The 22,172-nt window shown below is 41.9% G+C and overlaps 1 protein-coding gene across 2 annotated transcripts in view; it reads left to right on the forward strand.

The window, feature by feature from the left end:
* Positions 1–22,172, forward strand: part of HADHB (hydroxyacyl-CoA dehydrogenase trifunctional multienzyme complex subunit beta) — a 52,031-nt gene that overhangs the window by 21,547 nt on the left and 8,312 nt on the right. For both annotated transcript variants that reach the window (XM_010383022.2, XM_010383023.2), the window contains exons 4-10: positions 463–562; positions 8,025–8,069; positions 11,711–11,810; positions 15,791–15,878; positions 17,941–18,128; positions 18,462–18,642; positions 19,323–19,444. In XM_010383022.2, coding sequence (XP_010381324.1) covers positions 463–562; positions 8,025–8,069; positions 11,711–11,810; positions 15,791–15,878; positions 17,941–18,128; positions 18,462–18,642; positions 19,323–19,444 — 824 coding nt within the window. The remainder of the gene's footprint in view (positions 1–462; positions 563–8,024; positions 8,070–11,710; positions 11,811–15,790; positions 15,879–17,940; positions 18,129–18,461; positions 18,643–19,322; positions 19,445–22,172) is intronic.

Below are 22,172 nucleotides of genomic sequence, written 5' to 3' on the forward strand. Positions count from 1 at the left end.
AGCCTTTTTTTGAAAAAAAATTAAAGTGGTTTAGTAAATGGTAAATGCAGGTTGGCATTAATGATGTAATAATTCTTAAAATGACTGTCTTAAAAAATGTAAAAGTAGGTCGGGCACGGTGGCTCATGTCTGTAATCCCAGCAGTTTGGGAGGCTGAGGCGGGCACATCACCTGAGGTCAGGAGTTTGAGACCAACCTGGCCAACATGGTGAAACCCTATCTCTACAAAAATACAAAAATTAGCCAGGCGTGATGGCAGGTGCCTGTAATCCCAGCTACTCGGGAGGTTGAGGCAGGAGAATTGCTTGAATCCAGGAGGCAGAGGTTGCAGTGAACTGAGATCGCACCATTGCACTCCAGCCTGGGTGACAGGGCGAGACTCCAGCTTAAAAAAAAAAAAAGTAAAAGTAATCAGACTTATATATTTTAATTAGTAGTTTTTTTAAAAACTTTATCTTAAAGCTGTCCAGACCAAAACGAAGAAGACGTTAGCCAAACCCAATATAAGGAATGTTGTGGTGGTGGATGGTGTTCGCACTCCATTTTTGCTGTCCGGCACTTCGTAAGTATGACATGATCATATTATTTTTTTCCTTCTTTTAAGACACTTTCAAAAGTAGTCTTTGTAAATGTAACCCAGTAGGTAATAATATTGTTAGTGGACTAATATTTGGATAGCAGTCCCATGAAATTGATATAGAATAAGTCAAGACAGCGGTGAAATAATATGGCAACATTTGTTTTTTATCCTTCTCATGAATAAGCCTAGTGCAGTTTTACTTGAAATAGCTCTATTTTGAAAGCCTAGAGGTCCAGATAGCTTGCTTCCAATAGAGCTGTCCTTTCCTTTTCTGGAGAAAAGGACATTGTCTCTGTGCCTCCTCAGAAGTTTGAGTGCTGAAGATATGGGCCATGGGCATTCCGAAGGGCCTATATAATCCACTGGTTTGGCCTCCTGGAAATTAGTAAAATTGGAGTTGATAGGGCTGGTCCAAACCCCTGGCATAGCACAACCCCAAGTGTATGGGTCAAGAATGATCCTAGACCAGCTCCAAAATTCCCTAGATCCAAATTGCTCTTCTCCTTGGCCTTTTATGCTTCTTTTCTGTCCCCGAGTGAAGGTTAGTCTATCCAAAAGCTGGTAATGGACTTTGATAACAAGGTTTAAACTGTTCATTCTCTGTTTAGATTGTTTTAATGTTTATATTTTGAATAGGTAGTTGCCAGCTTTAAAAAAATGCTGTGGAATGTTAGGCATCTGTTAAAAATAATGAGACCTATCTTTATATACTGACATGGAAGACCTAAGATCTTGAAGATATATGTTAAGTGTAAAAAGCAAGGTGCAGGCCAGGTGCAGTGGCTCACACCTGTAATCCCAGCACTTTGGGAAGCCAAGGCAAGAGGATTGCTTGAGCCCAGGAGTTCAAGACCAGCCTGGGTAACATAGCAAGACCTTGTCTCTACAGAAAATAAAAAGTATTAGCTGGGAATGGTGGTACACACTTGTAGTCCCAGCTACTCTGGAGGCTGGAGGCTGAGGTGGGAAGATCACTTGAGCCTGGGAGGTCAAGGCTGCAGTGAGCTGTGATCATGCTGCTACCTACACTCCAGCCTGGGTGACAGAGCAAGAGCCTATCCCCTCCCCCCGCCCCCCCAAAAAAGCAAGGTGCACAGTATTATGTATAATGTGCAGTGACTTATGAAAAATACACGTGTGTGTGTGTGTGTGTATACACACACACACGACAAAGGTTCATTTTTAAACAGACGGTTTGGGACCTGTAACTCTATTTTCTAATAGAAATAATGCTGTAAGTTGGCCGGGCATGTGGCTCATGCCTGTAATCCTAGCACTTTGGGAGGCCAAGGTGGGTGGATTACTTGAGGATAGGAGTTCATGGCAAAACCCTGTTTCTACTAAAAATACAAAAATTAACTGGATGTGGTGGTATGCACCTGTAGTCCCAGCTACTCCACACGCTAAGGCATGAGAATTTCATGAACCCAAGAGGTGGAGGCTGCAGTGAGCTGAGATCGCACCACTGTACTCCAGCCTGGGCAACAAAGCGAGACCCTGTTTCAAAAAAAAAAAAAAAAAAGAAGTAATGCTATAAGTAAATGGTAGTGACGTTTCTTTATTCATCCTATTTTATCAATATAGTAATCCACTTAACAATGTTTCTATAATCTCTTTCCTGTACTGACACAACAGTGAAAGAAAGAATCAGAAGGCTTTAGAAGCAGGAAGAAGATGGTGTCCTCCTTTTACTTGGCAGCAATAAAATAGAAAAAGAAAGTTCCATCAATACATGAAAGTTCTTGGCTAGGAAGACTCTTTTTTTTAAGGATCATGTATATATTATGTAGGTGTTTGATACTAACTGTTTTACTAGCTATTAAAAAATACAAACAGGCCAGGTTCAGTGGCTCATGCCTGTAATCCCAGCACTTTGGGAGGCGAAGGCAGGTGGATCACCTGAGGTTAGGAGTTCGAGACCAGCCTGGCCAATATGGCAAAACCCCATCTCTACTAGAAATACAAAAATTAGCTGGGTGTGGTGGTGCATGCCTGTAGTCCTAGCTACTTGGGAGGCTGAGGCAGGAGAATCGCTTGAACCTGGGAGGTGGAGGTTGCAGTGAGCTGAGATTGCGCCACTGCACTCCAGCCTGGGCGTCAGAGCGAGACTCCGTCTCAAAAAAAACAAAACAAACAAGAAAAAAACAAACCCAAACTACTGTTTCATTTACTTTTATTAAACATTTGATGATTAGTATTTGTATGAAGTTTAATTTGAGGTATTTACCAAATTAGCATTGGGTTGTTCCTTTCTTTGTTGTGTATTGTGTTTTAGTTTAATTCAGGATTCTGGTTGAGAAAGAAGGCAGTTCATGAGCAATCTAGTGATTCAGAGAAGAGAAAGTCTTTGAGTAATGTAAGAAATGATAGTGAATAGGGAAGAGAGAATAAAAAGTATTTTAAGGCAATATTCATGTGAAGAACAAAAGTCACTAAAAAATAACATTAGAGGCCCGGTGCAGTGGCTCACACCTATAATTCCAGTGCTTTGGGAGGCCGAGGCGGGAGAATCGTTTGAGGCCAGGAGTTTGAGACCGGCTTGAGCTATGAGCAACATAACTAGACACCTACCCCCAACCCCTCCTCACCCCCACCTGCCAGTCCTATCGCTACAAAAAAAGAAGAAAAAAGGTGTTTTAATTAGCCAGGCATGGTGGTGCATGCCCCTAGTCCCAGCTACTTGGGAGGCTGGCAGGAGTATTGCTTGAGCCCAGGAGTTTGAGGCTGCAGTGGGCTGTGATTGTATATGAGCTATGCTATTGCATTTCAACCTGGGTGACAGAGTGAGACCTTGTCTCTTAAAACAAGAAAAATTAATAATAATAACATAGAGGGAAAATTTATAAGGACAACAATTTTTACATTATTGATGTTAGGATTGAGGTGCCAAATGAGTCCTCTGTAATAGAAGATCATTTTCTAAGTGGAAAATGTATTTTTCTGTTTAATTTGCAGAAACGTTGCTTTCAACTTGAGTGTTATTTGGAAGGCCAGGTTCTTAGGGGTAGGGACATTTGGGAAGCACTCCTGAGAATAGAGTCTAGCAGTGGAATTCAGAAGTCTATCAATCATTCAGGTAGAGGAGTATGAGAGTATGAGAATAAAGATTGTAAATGATAAGTTGGCTGGAAATGATAAACCTGGTCTGGGGCCGGGCGCAGTGGCTCACGCCTGTAATCCCAGCACTTTGGGAGGCCGAGGTGGGCGGATCACCTGAGGTCAGGTGTTTGAGACCAGCCTGGCCAACATGGCAAGACCCCATCTCTACTAAAAATACAAAAATTAGCCAGGCATGGTGGTGTGTGCCTGTAATCCCAGCTACCTGGGAGGCTGAGGTGGGAGGATCCCTTGAGCCCAGGAGGCACATTGCACCACTGCACTCCAGTCTTAGTGACGGAACGAGACTCTCTAAAAAAAAAAAAGGGGGGGGGGATTGTAAATGGTAAATAATTTATGGCTTATGGCTTTATGGCTTACGCATTTTCAAACTGGCACATGACTTTTCCCCAAATAATTCTGTTCTAAATTTGAGGAAACTGGGTTTACCTATGAAAAATTTGGAAAACTACTCATGGTTCTTCTGTGATTCTGAGTGAAAATAATAGTAAAAATATTTTGGAGTTTTTAAGTTTTACTAATTTTCAGGAACTTGAAGAATGAATCTTCTTATTTAATCCAATGATTGAATCTCTGACTTAAAAATAAAGACAATTTATTTTTGATCTTTAAACAAACAAACAAATAAATAAATAGAGTTCATACCCAGATCTTGGTTTCTTTTTTTTTTTTTTTTTTTTTGAGATGGAGTCTCGCTCTGTGGTCCAGGCTGGAGTGCAGTGGCCGAATCTCAGCTCACTGCAAGCTCTGCCTCCCGGGTTTACGCCATTCTCCTGCCTCAGCCTCCTGAGTAGCTGAGACTACAGGCGCCTGCCACCTCGCCCGGCTAGTTTTTTGTATTTTTTAGTGGAGACGGGGTTTCACTGTTTTAACCAGGATGGTCTCGATCTCCTGACCTCGTGATCCGCCCGTCTCAGCCTCCCAAGTGCTGGGATTACAGGCTTGAGCCACCGCGCCCGGCCAGATCTTGGTTTCTAAACAGCATTCTTCAATACAAAGAACCAGAGCTCCTTTGAAGAATGATTAGGGCTGAGCCAGAGAAAAGACAGGATGAGCAAGGAGACCTTGTAGTGCTGGAAAGCAAAGAAGTACTTACAAAAAAAAAGCAGGGTTTGGGGGGCCATGTCAAAAAGACGCAGGTCTGACCTGCAAGAGCTACCAGTCACCAAAACTGCAGTGATTTGTGCAATAAAATAAATCACAATAGTATTGGAACATAACCCAAAGAATAAAACAAATGCCTATGAGTCTAATCTGATATAAATAAATGAATAAATAAATATGCTTTGGGAGGCCAAGGTGGGTGGATCACTTGAGATCAGGAGTTCGAGACCAACCTGGCCAACATGGTGAAACCCTGTCTCTACTAAAAATACAAAAATTAGCAGGGTGTGGTGGCAGGCGCCTGTAATACCAGCTACTCAGGAGGCGGAAGCAGGAGAATCATTTGAACCTGGGAGGTGGAGGTTACAGTGAGCCGAGATTGTGCCACTGCACTCCAGCCTGGGCAACAGAGTGAGACTCTGTCTCAAAAAAAAAGAGTAAATGAGGCCGGGCGCGGTGGCTCAAGCCTGTAATCCCAGCACTTTGGGAGGCCGAGACGGGCGGATCACGAGGTCAGGAGATCGACACCATCCTGGCTAACACGGTGAAACCCCGTCTCTACTCAAAATACAAAAACTAGCCGGGCGAGGTGGCGGGCGCCTGTAGTCCCAGCTACTCGGGAGGCTGAGGCAGGAGAATGGCGTAAACCCGGGAGGCGGAGCTTGCAGTGAGCTGAGATCTGGCCACTGCACTCCAGTCCGGGCGACAGAGCGAGACTCCGCCTCAAAAAAAAAAAAAAAAAAAAAAAAAAAGAGTAAATGAGAAGGAACAAGTCTTCCTTACAGAAGAATTTTGATTTAATAAATATAGGAGGACTGTATACAGTGGTTCACACATGTAATCCCAGCACTTTGGGAGGCTGAGGTAGGAGGACTGCTTGAGGCCAGGAGTTCAAGACTGGCATAGACAAAGTGAGACTCCACCTCTGCAAAAACTAAAAATGAAAAATTAGCTGGGTGTGGTAGCAGACACCTGTAGTCCTACCTACAAGGGAAGCCGAAGTGGGAGCATCGCTTGAGCCTATGAGTTCGAGGCTGCAGTGACCTGTGATTGCACCACTGCATTCCAGTCAGAGTGACAGAGTGAGACCCCGTCTCAAAAAATAAAAATAAATAAAATAAAGAATGGGAAAAATAACCATTAAAATACCACATACTACTTGCTGCAAGATCTACAAATGATTGCTAAAATTAGGTGAAATGTTAAGAAGAAACAGAATATTTGCATAGTCTCAAAGAATCTCCCCCAAAATATTTATCAATTACTATGATGATTGCGACATATGTCAGCAAAGTCTGTGTTATTCCTGCCACTGGAAGGTGGAACTTAATTGTCCCCTTGAATGTGGGCTAGACTTAGTGACTCACTTCTAACAAATTGAGTAAAGGAAGGAAAAAATAGTAACTTTATAGTGGAGTAAATGGCAGACATCACTTGACCCAAATCATCACGTTGACATCACTGGTAGTAAGTCATATTGATATCACGTACCCCCTGATACGAAGCTAAGAGAAATACAGTTTGCCTCTGTGATATTCTTCCCCCAAATCCATAACCCGTCTTCAAAAGTGTCAGGGTCATGAAAGACAAGACTGAGAAACTGTCACAAATTGAAGGAGACTAAGGAGGTATAACAACTAAATGCAACATGGTATCTTGGATTGAATCCTGGAACAGAAAAAGGACATTAGTGGAACAACCGGGGAGATTCAGATAGTTAATAGTTTAGTGAATAGTATTGTGCTGATGTTCATTTCTTAGTTTTAATAAGTATAATATGGTTATGTAAGATGTCAGTATTAGAAAAAGCAGGGGAAGGCTGGGCGCAGTGGCTCACGTTTGTAATCCCAGCACTTTGGGAGGCCAAGGCGGGCGAATCACCTGAGGTCAGGAGTTCAAGACTAGCCTGGCCAACATGATGAAACCCCATTTCTACTAAAAATACAAAAATCAGCTGGGCATGGTGGCGGGCGCCTGTAATCCCAGCTATTTGGGAGGCTGAGGCAGGAGAATTGCTTGAACCCGGGAGGTGGAGGTTGCAGTGAGCTGAGATTGTGCCATTGCACTTCAGCCTGGGCAGCAAGAGCGAAACTCCGTCTCAAAAAAAAAAAAAAAAAAAAAAAAAGGAGGGTGAAAAAGGCACCCTTTTTCCAATTCTTATTTATTTATTTAGACAGGGTCTTGCTCTGCTGCCCAGACTGGAGTCCAGTGGCGTGATCCTAGCAGCCTCAAATTCATGGCCTTAAGCAGTCTTCTCACCTCAGCCTCCCAAGTAGCTAGGACTACAGATCCATGCCACCACGCCTGGCTAATCTTTAATATTTTTTGTAGAGACGGGGTCTGGTTTGTTGTGTTACCCAGGCTGGTCTTGAACTCCTGGCCTCAAGTAGTCATATCACCTCAGCCTCCCAAAGTGTTGGGATTCTAGGTGTGAGCCACCATGCTCGGCCTCTTTCCATTCTCAGGTAAATCTCAAGTTACTTAAAAGCAAAAAGTTTCTTCAAAAGTCGTAATACATCACCTGTAGCCCTGTAGGCATTACAAAATAAATAAATAATACACTTTTAAAATAAAATGTTTAAAGGAAAAGAGATCCCAAAGGTGGGGCTTCACTTTAAAGAAAATTTAGTGTGTGTTATGCTGAACATTAAGGTATTGGACAACACTTTTGTTTGATTCTTAGCAAGCTCAGTAGAGTTAAGGCTTGCTAGGTTTTTAAGGATGACAGATAGCGAAGTCATACTGTTTCTTCATTTGAAATGATGAATTGCCTTGGATAGTAAAGTTAAGTGTGTTTGTAGCAGCATGTGTTAGATGATCTCTGAGTATTTCAAATAGAATGAAAAGTTTTCATTGAAGCTGTAAGGTTTCGGTTTAAATTATTTGTTTTCTGGCCGGGCGTGGTGGCTCACACCTGTAATCTCAGCACTTTGGGAGGCCGAGACGGGCGGATCACGAGGTCAGGAGATCGAGACCATCCTGACTAACATGGTGAAACCCCGTCTCTACTAAAAATACAAAAAAAAAATTAGCCCGGCGCGGTGGCGGCGCCTGTAGTCCCAGCTACACGGGAGGCTGAGGCAGGAGAATGGCGTGAACCCGCGAGGCGGAGCTTGCAGTGAGTGGAGATCGCGCCACCGCACTCCAGCCTGGGCGACAGAGCGAGACTCCGTCTCAAAAAAAAAAAAAAAAAAAAAAAAAATTATTTGTTTTCTTTCCCCAGATATAAAGACCTGATGCCACATGATTTGGCTAGAGCAGCACTTACGTAAGTAAATGCGGTTTCATTTCCGTTCTTATTTCATTAAAGGCACTTTCTCCAGTTTTTACATATAAAATAGCAATTTGTTCTTATTTTCACCATCTGTACTACACAAATTTAAGCAGCTTATGAATATCATCAATCTTTATTTTACAGGCTTAACAGTGTCTTAGCATGACAGTATATTTTAATGCCATCCTAGCTAGCCACAGGACTCGATTGATCAGCCTAAACACAATACATATATTTGGTGATTGCCTTAGGAACTTGTATAAGGGTAACTGAACAGATTATGTAGATATTTACCTAGAAAGAATCCTAAAAGACACCTGAAGATTCATGTGCAAACCAAGTAAAAATCTAAAATTAGATGCAGTTAAATAAGATTGGGCTGGATGAATAATTTGGTGAGAGTCATGAAATGTGTTGCTGTTTCTGGGATGAAGTAACATGTAAGGCATTATCTCATTCATTTTCCATTGACACTTTGCCTTTGTGTCTTCAACCAACCACAGCTCTTTCTTAGTTTGGAGAAACCCTTCAGTTGACCTTTCTGTCCATTCTAACTCTGTTTTTTTTTCTTCTCTTCCTGCGAGACCTCAAGCATGAGTGAAAGGGCAGTTGTTTCTGTTTCCTTACTATCAGTTCCCTCTAATTGTATAATCATTATTTCCATTCTCCCTTTGTTTTACAGAAACCATACTTCAGAACCTTCTCTTAATAATGGTTTTGTGATTGCTAACTGTACCGATCTTTTCTCAGTCCTCTGTCTCTGTACTTATAGCACTTGACACTGTAAGCTATACTCACCTGTCTTCTATTGATTTCTTAGTAATATGCCTTTATGATTTTTCTTCTGTATTCTGACTGACTCTTCTCTACCTTAAAAAAAAAAACTGGGCTATGCACGGCGTTTCACGCCTGTAGTCCCAGCACTTTGGGAGGCTGAGGTGGGTGGATCACCTGAGGTCAGGAGTTCGAGACCAGCCTGACCAACATGGAGAAACCGTCTCTACTAAAAATACAAAATTAGCTGGGCATAGTGGTGTATGCCTGTAATCCCAGCTACTTGGAAGGCTGAGGCAGGAGAATCCCTTAAACCTGGGAGACAGAGGTTGCAGTGAGCCGAGATCACGCCATTGCACTCCAGCCTGGGCAACAAGAGTGAAACTCCCATCTCAAAACACACACACACACGCACCAAAAAAAAAAAAAACTGGATCTCTCCCTCTTTCTCTTTTTGAAAGGCATTTTGCAAGTTTTATTCCTTAGAGTTTTGCATTTCTCTGTATGCATATTTTCCTTTAAAAAATCTCATCTACCAGCTGGGCATGGTTTCTCACACCTATAATCCCAGCACTTGAGAAACCAAGGCAGGAGGATTAAGGTAGGAGGATCTTTTGAGCCCAGGAGTTTGAGACCAGCCTAAGCAACATAGCAAGACTCCATCTCTACGAAAAATATTTTAAAAATTAACCAAGCAAGAGAATTACTTTCCTCAGGAGGTGAAAGTTGCAATGAGCTCTGATCCCACTACTATACTCCAGGCAGCGCAATAGAGCAAGACTTTGTCTCAAAAAAAAAATTTTTTTTTTTAAATTTTTGATGTATTTTTTTCTGGATGGAGTCTCACTCTGTCCAAGGCTAGAGTGCAGGGGCTTGATCACTCATAGTTCACTGCAACCTCGAAGCCTCCCAAGTAGCTGGGACTATAGGCGTAAGCCAATGTATCTAACCCTCTTTTAGTTTTTTGAATTGATAAGGACTTACAGATTTTTATTTATTTATTTCATTATAGCCAAGTTTAGTCATTACTCATTTTGAAGCTCAGCTTATTTCACATTTTATCTGGCACTCCTTCAAGCTGACTCCAGTGTGCCTTTTGTTTTTTAGTATAATACTGGTTGTTAATATATAATTTGCATGTAATAAAGTGCACAGATTTTAAGTGTATAGTTTGATGAGTTTTGACAAGTGTGTATACCCCATGTTCCTGTTTTTGATATGGTCCCATTTGTCCTTTTTTTTTTTTTTCTTTGATACGGAATTTCGCTCTTGTTGCCCAAGTTGGAGTGCAATGGCACGATCTCTGCTCACTGCAGCCTCCGCCTCACAGGTTCAAGCAATTCTCCTGCCTCAGCCTCCTGAGTAGGGATTACAGGCACATGCCACCAGGCCCAGCTAATTTTTTTTTGTATTTTTAGTAGAGACGGGGTTTTGCCATGTTAGCCAGGCTGGTCTCGAACTCCTGACCTCAAGTGATCCACCTGCCTCGGCCTCCCAAAGTGCTAGGATTACAGGCTTGAGCCACTGTGCCCGGCTGATGTTGTCCCATTTATCTTTGAGTGCTTCCTTACTTTTGGCACAAAAAAGATGGATATTCACTTTGTACTTTCCTTTGGACCTGGTATCAGTCATTTCCTAAAAAACCTTTTGTGCCTTTAATGGGGAATGGCATTTAGAAACCTAGTCTGGGGCTGGGTGCAGTGGCTCACGCCTGTAATCCCAGCACTTTGGGAGGCCAAGGCTGGTGGATCACTTGCAGTCAGGAGTCCAACACAAGCCTGGCTAACAAGGTGAAACCCTGTTTCTACTAAAAATACAAAAATTAGCCAGGCGTCATGGCAGGCGCTTGTAGCCCCAGCTACTCGGGAGGCTGAGGCAGGAGAATCGCTTAAACCCAGGAGGTGGAGGTTGCAGTGAGCCAAGATTGTTCCAGTACACTCCAGCCTGGGTGAAAGAGCGAGACTCTTGTCTCAAAAAAAAAAAAAAAAAAAAAAAAAAGTCTGGGTTCAGGGAGTGCTCATTCCTACTGCAGTGTTCTTGTGTCTAGTTTCTATTCATGGGCACAACTAGAATGTATATATTATTTCAATCATTTGTTGATATTGATATTTCAGACTAAAATTTAACATACCCAGAACTATTTTTTTTTTAATTTTTTTTTTAATAGTTTGAAGGGAGACTTTGCTTTATCTCTTTGATTGAATATTTGTCTCTCTTTTTTACTGAGAACTTTGGTTTCTACTAACATTAATTAATTTATAGATTTATCTATTTTATCCTATTCCAAATTATTTTTTATTCTTCTCTAACTTCTCATTACCAATTGAGCATCAAATGTTGACTTTAAAATCACTCTTTCATTCATTTCTTCTTTGAGAAGGTGCCAAATACTTGTGAAATTAAAGAAAAGATACAATCTCTGTCCTTTCAAATTCAAGGCTAACCTTTTTTTTTTGTTTTTTTGTTTTTTTGTTTTTTTGGAGATGGAGTCTCGCTCTGTCGCCCAGGCTGGAGTGCAGTGGCACCATCTCGGCTCACTGCAAACTCCGCCTCCCGGGTTCACGCCATTCTCCTGCCTCAGCCTCCCGAGTAGCTGGGACTACAGGCACACGCCACCTCGCCCGGCTAGTTTTTTTTGTATTTTTAGTAGAGAAGGGGTTTCACCATGTTGGCCAGGATGGTCTCAATCTCCTGACTTTGTGATCCTCCCGTCTCGGCCTCCCAAAGTGCTGGGATTACAGGCGTGAGCCACCGCGCCTGGCAAGGCTAACCTTTTTTAAGGAGCACAGTGTTTTGTGTGATGATCTCTGGCACTGCCTTGATGTGTGAAATGCTTCTTTGCTTTGGATTTCTACTTCCAGGGGTTTGTTGCATCGGACTAGTGTCCCTAAGGAAGTAGTTGATTATATCATCTTTGGCACAGTTATTCAGGAAGTGAAAACAAGCAATGTGGCTAGAGAGGTGAGTAAAACAAACTTTATGTTGTTTGAAGAGTGATAGTAGAATCACTTTGAATTTCAGTTAATAGAAGTTACTTTATAAAAGCCTTTAAAATCTATTCAATTACATTTGACCTAAAATGTGATTTTACAGCTTGGGTAATGTGTTATTTAATATGTAAAAGAATTCTAATATAAGTCAAATGACATACACAATATGTAAAAGAATTCTAATATAAATCAAGTGACATACACTGTATTAGTGTATATTCATACTTACTGTAAATCAAATAAATTATTTTAGCTAGTTTAGGACATTGTCTCTTGTGTTAGGAAAATAGAGATCAGCAAAGTGTGGCTGATAGTATTTTTAGTAATGTTAGATATCATGGCTTCCAGTTAATTTAAAATTTCAACATTTTGCAGAGAATTAATTTCATAACTTGGTTTTTGTTAGCTGGAAGTAGCCTTGCTTACTCATTTGTTCCCATCGACTAGATGGACGTAAGGCAGTTTGGCTTTTTTAAAACTATTTCACGGCCGGGCGCGGTGGCTCAAGCCTGTAATCCCAGCACTTTGGGAGGCCGAGACGGGTGGATCGCGAGGTCAGGAGATCGAGACCATCCTGGCTAACACGGCGAAACCCCGTCTCTACTAAAAAATACAAAAAACTAGCCGGGCGAGTTGGCGGGTGCCTGTAGTCCCAGCTACTTGGGAGGCTGAGGCAGGAGAATGGCGTAAACCCGGGAGGCGGAGCTTGCAGTGAGCTGAGATCCGGCCACTGCACTCCAGCCTGGGCGACAGAGCGAGACTCCGTCTCAAAAAAAAAAAAAAAAAAAAAAAAAAAAAAAAAAAAAAAAAAAAAAAAAAACTATTTCACAGAAGTTTACTTTTGCCCTAGTTGGCATAGCTCCATGTAGTGTCGATTGGGCAACCAAGATAATGACAGGCCTTGGAACTTCTAGGACGTGTCCTACAGCAAGTCCAAACACGTCTTCTGGGCTGTTTCAATTTGAAAGGGATTGTTTGGATGAAGTTGGCACCAAAAGGACATTTTGTTGTACTCAGCATTTTCCCTAGTTCTGGTCTGTGCTTGCCATATTGTTGAGTTCAGTATAGTTATGAGGGTAATAACTTCTATCACTGTCGACTGAGAGACAAGGGCAAATAAGCAGGACTGAAAGTATTTGTTCTGTTCCACCTCTGTACCTGTCAGAAATGTTAAAACTGCTGAAAGCCTGGCATGACTGAAGCCGACAAAGATCGACTGTGTGCTGTTGAGGGACAGGAAGGAATTAACAACAGGAAGAGATTTTATTTCCCCTCTGAAATTTTTTGTTTTTCCTTGAACCTTGACATTTCTGAATGTTTCAAATATGACAATTTCGTGAATACATCAAGCTGCTCATAATATATTTTCAACTTTTTTTTTTTTTTTTTTTTTTTTTTTTTTTTTCTTTTTTTTTTTGAGGCGGAGTCTCGCTCTGTCGCCCGGACTGGAGTGCAGTGGCCAGATCTCAGCTCACTGCAAGCTCCGCCTCCCGAGTTTACGCCATTCTCCTGCCTCAGCCTCCCGAGTAGCTGGGACTACAGGCGCCCGCCACTTCGCCCGGCTAGTTTTTGTATTTTTAGTAGAGACGGGGTTTCACCGTGTTAGCCAGGATGGTCTCGATCTCCTGACCTCGTGATCCGCCCGTCTCGGCCTCCCAAAGTGCTGGGATTACAGGCTTGAGCCACCGCGCCCGGCCTATTTTCAACTTTTATATTCTGAAAATAACCAAGTGACTTTTATAAGAGCACTCAAGATGTAAATAGTAAAATTTTTTGCCCTTTTCTCCTCTTGCTCAGTTTTTTATCCCACTCTTTCTTCCTTCTCCTCCTCAAAAAATAAATGAATAAATAAATAAAAATAAATACATGTTTCCATTTTCTCTGTAATTCAGTTCTTTTTTTTCCTAAAACTAAAGCTATAATGTTTTTCTCTGAATTTTTTCCTGGAAATTTTACATCCATATGCAGATCTCAGCTATTGATTGACAGGAGGTAGATTCCCTCTGCCTGCTCTGTTCTAATACCAGTTATGTTATACTCCAGGTAATTTTTGCAGTGTCTGCATGGAAAGACTGGGTTGAGGGGATACATTATGAGAATGTCATTTTAAAGCTGTATTGCAGCCTAAAAGCTAACAATTTCCAGCCAAATAATTTCTTAGGCTCTATTGCCTATATTAATAATGTTAGTATACAGTCCTAAAAGGCTTCTGGTGTTGCCATGAACCTGACTTTGTTGAAAGGTTCAGCATATTTCCCTGTTCTCCAACTTAGAGGCATCTTCTTCCTTTTCCCTTAGTGCCCTGAGAGCTATTCAAACTTTCAATAGAAGTGTGTGGACAAGGGTCACCAATAGCCAACTGTATTTAAAGCTCCTTCAGTCCTGAGAGTCATCTAGGGCCAAGGGCAACACATACTAGAAAGGCCCTTGTGAGAATCAAGCCATTGCAACCTAATGCCCCTTTTATCCTTGCCCTGCTGCAGAGCTCTTCTCTCCTGCCCCCCCTGAGATACTTGCATCTCTCTTCCTTTCGGATTGGTTTATGCTGAGAGGCTGATGTGCAGGTGCCCGGCAGATGTTCTCAACAAAGCAGGTTGGGCATTTAGTTTCAGGCCTACCTGGAAAAACTAGAATGAGGTCATGTTGCAGATACATCACTGTAACACATTTCTGTTTCTATAGATGATGGTAAATAGCATAAAAGTAAATAAGTATAAAGGTAAAAATCAGTTAAGAGACATTGAATCTCTAATTGAGACTTTGGAAACATTTTACTAAGTTATAGGAGAGTTTGCATTCGGAGGATAATTAGTTTTGGAAAAGAGTACTAAAAATGAATTCCCTATAATGGGATCCAGTATTTCATAGTAAATAGTGTGTGGGTGTGTATGTGGGGGGAAATCTGGAAGCTTTATTTCTAAAGTAAAACTTTAATATTATAAAAATAAGTATTTTATAGTTGCACCTATGCATTAATTATTTACATAAATAAAAATGGGATCAGACATTGATTGGTTTTTGGCAGCATAATTTCCCCCAATAAATAGTATAATAAAATTATAGATGTCCTCATTTCATGTTTGACTTTCACTGTGCCATTATAGTAGAGGCCATTTTTACAAGATTAATGATGACCTCAGTTTTTCTTAAAGCCGCTCAGATGACAAATTATTCTCTCTGTATCACCTGTTATGCCATCATCCTGGCCACTTGTTAACTGGTCTGACCCTTACTTGTTCACAGGCTCACTTGTAACTCAGGCAATTCTCCAGTTTCTTTCATTGAGTTGAGCTTCTGTATAGTTGGCAAGTTTTCCAACTCATCTTTGCATTGGGTCTGCAGTGTGCTATCTGAAGTATCAGATGGTCAGTAAGAGAGAACAGCTGGCAGTGAGCAGAAAGATAGGTGTAAAGCAGATAGGGTCTTGAGTGGGAACTCTGTTTATGAATGGTCAGTTCTTTAGAAATCATTTTCATGTTTAATCACTTTTGCTTCGCTGCTAAGCTTTGTGACTGATAATGAGACCTGATAACACAGATCGTGAGGACTCCACCCCATAATATATTTCATCATCATTCCACCAACTGTCTTTAATAGGTTCCTTTAAGTATATTTGAACATTAAACAAGTTAAAATCAAATTATATATTGATATCCTTGAAGGCCCTGAGCAAAGCATCGATAAGAAATTAGGTGAGTTAGAAGAGTATTATAGCGTCATGTCTGTACTAGAAACCAGCCAGCAGGAATTTTGCATATACCTGTCAATTAATGGCATGATTAAATATTAGTAAACCATTTCTGTGATGGGCTTAATTTTATTTTAAATATTGCTCTGGAGAATTTTAAACTGAAACCTTTTTCAGATGACCATAAAGATTAGTGCTCAAAGCATCATTTACATGATGCCCTTCCCTTAGAGTGATCATTTCATTCACTGTATTTCCTGAAGGCTGCCCTTGGAGCTGGCTTCTCTGACAAGACTCCTGCTCACACTGTCACCATGGCTTGTATCTCTGCCAACCAAGCCATGACCACAGGTATGTTTAAATGGAAGCAGACAGTACATGTTAATTTTCCTCCTTTGTCTTTTACTTGGTTATAAAAATGTACTTTTTTTTTTTTTTTTTTTTTTTTTAAACAGAATCTCACTCTGTCACTCGGGCTGGAGTGCAGTGGCAACATCGTAGCTCACTGCAGGCTCAAACTCTTGAGCTCAAGAGATCCTCCTGCCTTAGGATCCCAAGTAGCTGGGTCTACAGGCGCTCCACCACACCCAGCTAATTTTTCAGTTTTCTGTGGAGACAGGATCTCACCATGTTGCCCAGGCTGGTCTTAAACCTCTGGCCTCAAGTGGATCCTTCTACCTCAACCTCCAAAGTGCTGGGATTACAGGTGTGAGCCACCAAGCTCATCCCAAAAAGTACTCTTAGCAGAAGTGATAGATTAGCACAGATCTCTGCTTGTGTTTTTTAAAAAGAAAGGTCAGGTTTAAAATTTGGGAGTTCTAACCGTAGTTAACCTCTCTTTTTGCTCTCCATACCTGAGGGATGTTACCATTGGTGTGGTTCCTCTGTGAATAATGTGGCTGGCTGCAGCAGGGATTATCAAATGGAAGAGTATATCTCTAGGAAGGTACTTCAGCATCTGAAGCATGAGTAAATAGTTTACAACCTGCCAGGCTTTCAACCTGGTGCTTCAGATATGATATTTTCCCACAAAGATATGGTCTTCCTTTCTTCACCACTACCATACTTGTAAATCATTGCTTTAGATGGCACAGCTCTTTCCTTCACTTTCTTCCCGCATCCTTGGCATTTTTATAAATCATTGAAAATTCCCCTAACAAATCTTAACAAAATTATGGGGTATTTTGTAGCATCAGCCCGTAGTGTGAAGAGACAGGAAGCCTGAAAGATTTAGTAATCATACGCTCGTCTAGTAACATCAAGGCCCAGGTGGGCAGCCCACCTCATATGTGGCAGGGAATGATGCCCGTGACTGGGGGTGTTTGCCACTCTAGGCAGCATGTGACCAACTCCTGGTTAGAGAAACAGAATAGGCTCGGCGCGGTGGCTCACGCCTGTAATCCCAACACTTTGGGAAGCCAAGGTGGGTGGATCACGAGGTCAGGAGATCGAGAACATTCTGGCTAACACAGAGAAACCCTGTCTCTACTAAAAATACAAAAAAAATTAGCCAGGCATGGTGGTAGGCACCTGTAGTCCCAGCGACTTGGGAGGCTGAGGCAGGAGAATGGCATGAACCCGGGAGGCGGAGCTTGCAGTGAGCCAAGATCGTGCCACTGCACTCCAGCCTGAGAGACAGAGCGAGACTCCATCTCAAAAAAGAAAAAAAGAGAATAGTGGCCATAAGGAGAGAGGGGGCCTGCCTTACATTTCAACAGCTGGAATTTCTCTGCTTTGTAGCAGAAGTTAACATTCTCTTTATAGGATAAAAAAATATTTCTTAAAACTAAAGCTGGGAGCATATAAATATGCAAGATGTTCTGGTTTGGAATAATGATTTGTTCAAGAGTTGGTCCAATGGATATTTCTAGAAGTTGATGTCCATATGGCAGGAATGAAACTTGTTTTTCTCTAACGTGTTGAATGTGTTTTTAGTCATTTAAAACAATTACCTTGGCCGGGCGCGGTGGCTCAAGCCTGTAATCCCAGCACTTTGGGAGGCCGAGACGGGCGGATCATGAGGTCAGGAGATCGAGACCATCCTGGCTAATACGGTGAAACCCCGTCTCTACTAAAAAATACAAAAAACTAGCCGGGCGACGAGGCGGGCGCCTGTAGTCCCAGGTACTCGGGAGGCTGAGACAGGAGAATGGCGTGAACCCGGGAGGCAGAGCTTGCAGTGAGCTGAGAGCCGGCCACTGCACTCCAGCCTGGGCGGCAGAGCAAGACTCCGTCTCAAAAAAAAAAAAAAAAAAACAATTACCTTAATTCTTCTGAAAAGTTGAAAACTTTAATTATAGATGTTGTACAAAGCTGATAACTGTTATTCAGCCTTTTAATCAAGAAGCTTAAATTGGAATGGTATGTTATTTTCTGTAAAAGATATTCATGAAGTATAACCTGTGCCCTGTAGGCGTTGGCTTGATTGCTTCTGGCCAGTGTGATGTGATCGTGGCAGGTGGTGTCGAGTTGATGTCCGATGTCCCTATTCGTCACTCAAGGAAAATGAGAAAACTGATGCTTGATCTCAATAAGGCCAAATCTATGGGCCAGCGACTGTCTTTAATCTCTAAATTCCGATTGAATTTCCTAGCACCTGAGGTAAGGCTTGTGTTTGCAGGGCATCCCACTGCAGAGATTTAGAATTAGGTATTGCAGTGTGGACTCTGCTATGCTGTAGTAGGTGTAGATTCTGTAGTTAGAGGAAAGGGTTATTTGGTCAAGATGAAAAAAAAAACATAGTGGGTAGAAAACTTTAATTTGTGAGCCCTCTTTAGAGATTCTCTGCTCACAAAGAACTTTCCTTGTCTTGGTCTTGATTGATTAATGGTAAACAAATAGATTTTAACTTTTCCAAATAACACAGAACAATCCTAGGTGTTGGAATAACACCTGTTAACGGTGTACCTGCTTCTCGGATATCTCCTTTCCCAGCTTCCTGCGGTTGCTGAGTTCTCCACCAGTGAGACCATGGGCCACTCTGCAGACCGACTGGCCGCCGCCTTTGCTGTTTCTCGGCTGGAACAGGATGAATACGCACTGCGTTCTCACAGTCTGGCCAAGAAGGCACAGGATGAAGGACTCCTTTCTGATATCGTACCCTTCAGAGTACCAGGTAAAATGAAATGCTTCATGACACTAATTAGGGAGTTCTGAATTGCTCCTAAAACTCAAAAAAATCCCAAGTGATTTTTGAATAAGTGTGTTGGTTCTGTTTCCAAAGCATTCAGACTTTATTCTTAAATATGGACACAGTTTGATTTATGTTGTAACAATAGATAAACATTTTTTTAAAGTTTCTACAAGAGTGTCCTTTTAAGGTCTGAGCACTAATCTCAGCACTTCGGGAGGCTGAGGCAGGAGAATCAGTTGAGGCCAGGAGTTCAAGACCAACCTGGTCAACAGAGTGAGACTTCATCTCTAATTAAAAAAAAAAAAAGTAAGACAAACAGAGTCTCCTTTTAGATCTTGCTGGTATATTTTAGTTTCTACATACATGCCTGTTTTTAAAATTCCTGAATCGTCTGACTTCTGTTTAGAATAACCAACTGTGAATGAATGTCTTAAGAAATAGGATGTCCTGTTTTTAGTAAAGCATTTAGATGATTTCCCAACTGTCTTTTAAGACTTTAGTTTAAAATTTGATAATATGATAATTATAAAACACTTTCCTTCTAGTGAATAGGTAAGGTTTATATTTCATTTGTTTTTGTAATTTTTAAAGCATATTTCTCTGGAGAAGATATATAAGGCTTATAGTTCCAAAGAGGTAAAAACAATTCATTTTTTTAATAGGAAAAGATACAGTTACCAAAGATAATGGCATTCGTCCTTCCTCACTGGAGCAGATGGCCAAACTAAAACCTGCATTCATCAAGCCCTACGGCACAGTGACAGCTGCAAATTCTTCTTTCTTGGTAACTGTCAATGCTATTTGTATTTAGTAGTGACTTTTCTATTTCTGTACTCTCCGTAGAAAAGCCTAATATAAATTTTTTTGTGTGTGTTATGAGTAGAGGGTAACAATATAGTTATTCATTTTAATGTGAAAGTGGAGTCATAAAAAAAAAATGGAATCATGGTTTTAAGGCCCGAGAAGTCACCTAATCCAGCCACCATTCTGCTACAAAAGCTCTTTTCTTCAGGCACTTAACCAGTCAGAAAACTTCTATTGCTTATGGTGGGCCCTGGAAATGAAAAGAATAGACAATTGCAATATAGTGAGATGCTGTGATGGCTGTAAGCATAGGCTTAGGCTTAGGTCAAACCCCTGACACACATCGGGGGATAGTCGGAGAGTCTTCTTGGAAGAGGTAACACTTGAGCAGCAAATCTTGAAGGAAAAGTGAAAGCCAACTCAGGAAGGATTTTAAAAGGCATTCCAGGCCAGGTGCGGTGGTTCACGCCTGTAATCCCAGCACTTTGGGAGGCTGAGGCAGGCAGATCACCTGAGGTCAAGAGTTCGAGACCAGCCTGGCCAACATGGAGAAACCCCGTCTCTACTAAAAATACAAAATTAGCCAGGTGTGGTGGCACATGGCCTGTAATCGTAGCTACTCAGGAGGCTGAGGCAAGAGAATTGCTTGAACCTGGGAGGCGCGGAGGTTGCAGTGAGCCGAGATTGCACCATTGCACTCCAGCCTGGGCAACAAGAGTGAAACTCATCTCAAAAAAAAAAAAAAAAAAAAAAAGGCATTCTGTACAAAGGGAACAGCAAATGCAAAATCAAGGAAGTATGAGAGCAAGGGGTTCTTTGGGGGAAAAGTTAGGGTGGATATGAACTGGGAGGTCGTAGAAGACAAGCAAAAGCAGGCAGAAAGAGTAACAGGATACCTCTTCCAGCTCTGATTGTTAGAAAACTGCTTTACGGCCGGGCGCAGTGGCTCAAGCCTGTAATCCCAGCACTTTGGGAGGCCGAGACGGGCGGATCACGAGGTCAGGAGATCGAGACCATTCTGGCTAACACGGTGAAACCCTGTCTCTACTAAAAATACAAAAACTAGCTGGGCGAGGTGGCGGGCGCCTGTAGTCCCAGCTACTCGGGAGGCTGAGGCAGGAGAATGGCGTAAACCCGGGAGGCGGAGCTCGCAGTGAGCTGAGATCTGGCCACTGCACTCCAGTCCGGGCGACAGAGCGAGACTCCGCCTCAAAAAAAAAAAAAAAAAAAAAGAAAACTGCTTTACTAGGCCTGGGCGCAGTGGCTCACGCCTGTAATCCCAGCACTTTGGGAGGCTGAGATGGACGGATCATGAGGTCAGGAGATCGAGACCATCCCAGCTAACATGGTGAAACCATCCTGGCTAACATGGTGAAACCCCGTCTCTACTAAAAATACAAAAAAATTAGCCGGGCGTGGTGGCGGGTGCCTGTAGTCCCAGCTACTCGGGAGGCTGAGGCAGGAGAATGGCATGAACCTGGGAGGCAGAGCTTGCAGTGAGCTGAGATCAAGCCACTGCACTCCAGCCTGGGCGACAGAGCGAGACTCCGTCTCAAAAAAAAAAAAACAAAAAAAAACTGCTTTACACTGACACCAATATTATTTTCCTGTAAGCATCATGGAACAAATCTACCACTGTTTGTTTGTGTGTGTGTGTGTGTGTGTGTGTGTGTATGTGTGTGTGTGTTTAACTTATCAACATGTAGCTTCATATCCTTTCTTGCTTTTCTGACTCCTCAGTTAAACATTTTTGTTGATTCTGCTGCTGCTTGTAAGATGTGATTTCTCTTCTCTTACCACCTTGGATATAGTCTTCTGGATATAGGCCATCTGGTCAAAGTTTCTTTTACAATGTAACTCTCCTACCTGGCCATAAAGTCTTGAAAACATAGGCAGATGTTTAACATATTTGCCCATGGTAAATGACTAATTAATGCCTGCTCTTGATAGGCTAGGGGAGTGGACTCTAGAGTAGTTCCAACAGTGTGGAACACCACCCTGTTAATCCCAGGTGGTGAAGAGCTGGTTAGGTTGGTCATTTGCAAAACCAAATTGGATGATAGAGCCATGTGGCATGGACTACACATCAGATCTGCATCCTTTTGATTACTTCCAGGGTATGCTTAAGGTCCAGGTTTATTTAGTGAGAATCAGAGACAAATCATCAGAGGTGACACATGACAATACATGGATTTTGGGGACTGCATTAATGCCCCACATTCATTGCAATTTTGCACAATGGCACACTGAACCTGTTATTAATGTAATATCTGTAAACCATTTATTCCAAATGGTCACCTGTGCCTCCAGACTTTATGGACACCCTCTTGGTGGCTACACAGTCTCTTCAGGGTTGCCGAGTTATAAAAATATGACAGAATATGGTAGAACTTATTTTGATTTTACAAATTATGAAGAATAGTTTCCTTTTCTTTGGAATTCTGGACTTTTTGGGGGAGCTTTTCTTTTTCGAAGTATGGTAAAGGACGTTTTTTCAGTAGTACTTCTTTGTCCTCCAGCTTCTCGGTTGTCATTTGGGAAGAAATGTATGGGGTGTATCCAAAGAGGGAAGATTGTGGTTCTAATGTCCTCAGCTGGTTCTCCCATTGGTTTGCTCATTATAGAATATATAAGTCGAATAAAATGACCTATAAGCCATGGGCAGAAAGCAGCTGAGAAACAGCCCAGAAAATGTAAAAATAAATAAG

The sequence above is a fragment of the Rhinopithecus roxellana genome, chromosome 17 (genome assembly GCF_007565055.1).
Source record: "Rhinopithecus roxellana isolate Shanxi Qingling chromosome 17, ASM756505v1, whole genome shotgun sequence".
In the NCBI taxonomy this organism is placed as follows: domain Eukaryota; kingdom Metazoa; phylum Chordata; class Mammalia; order Primates; family Cercopithecidae; genus Rhinopithecus; species Rhinopithecus roxellana.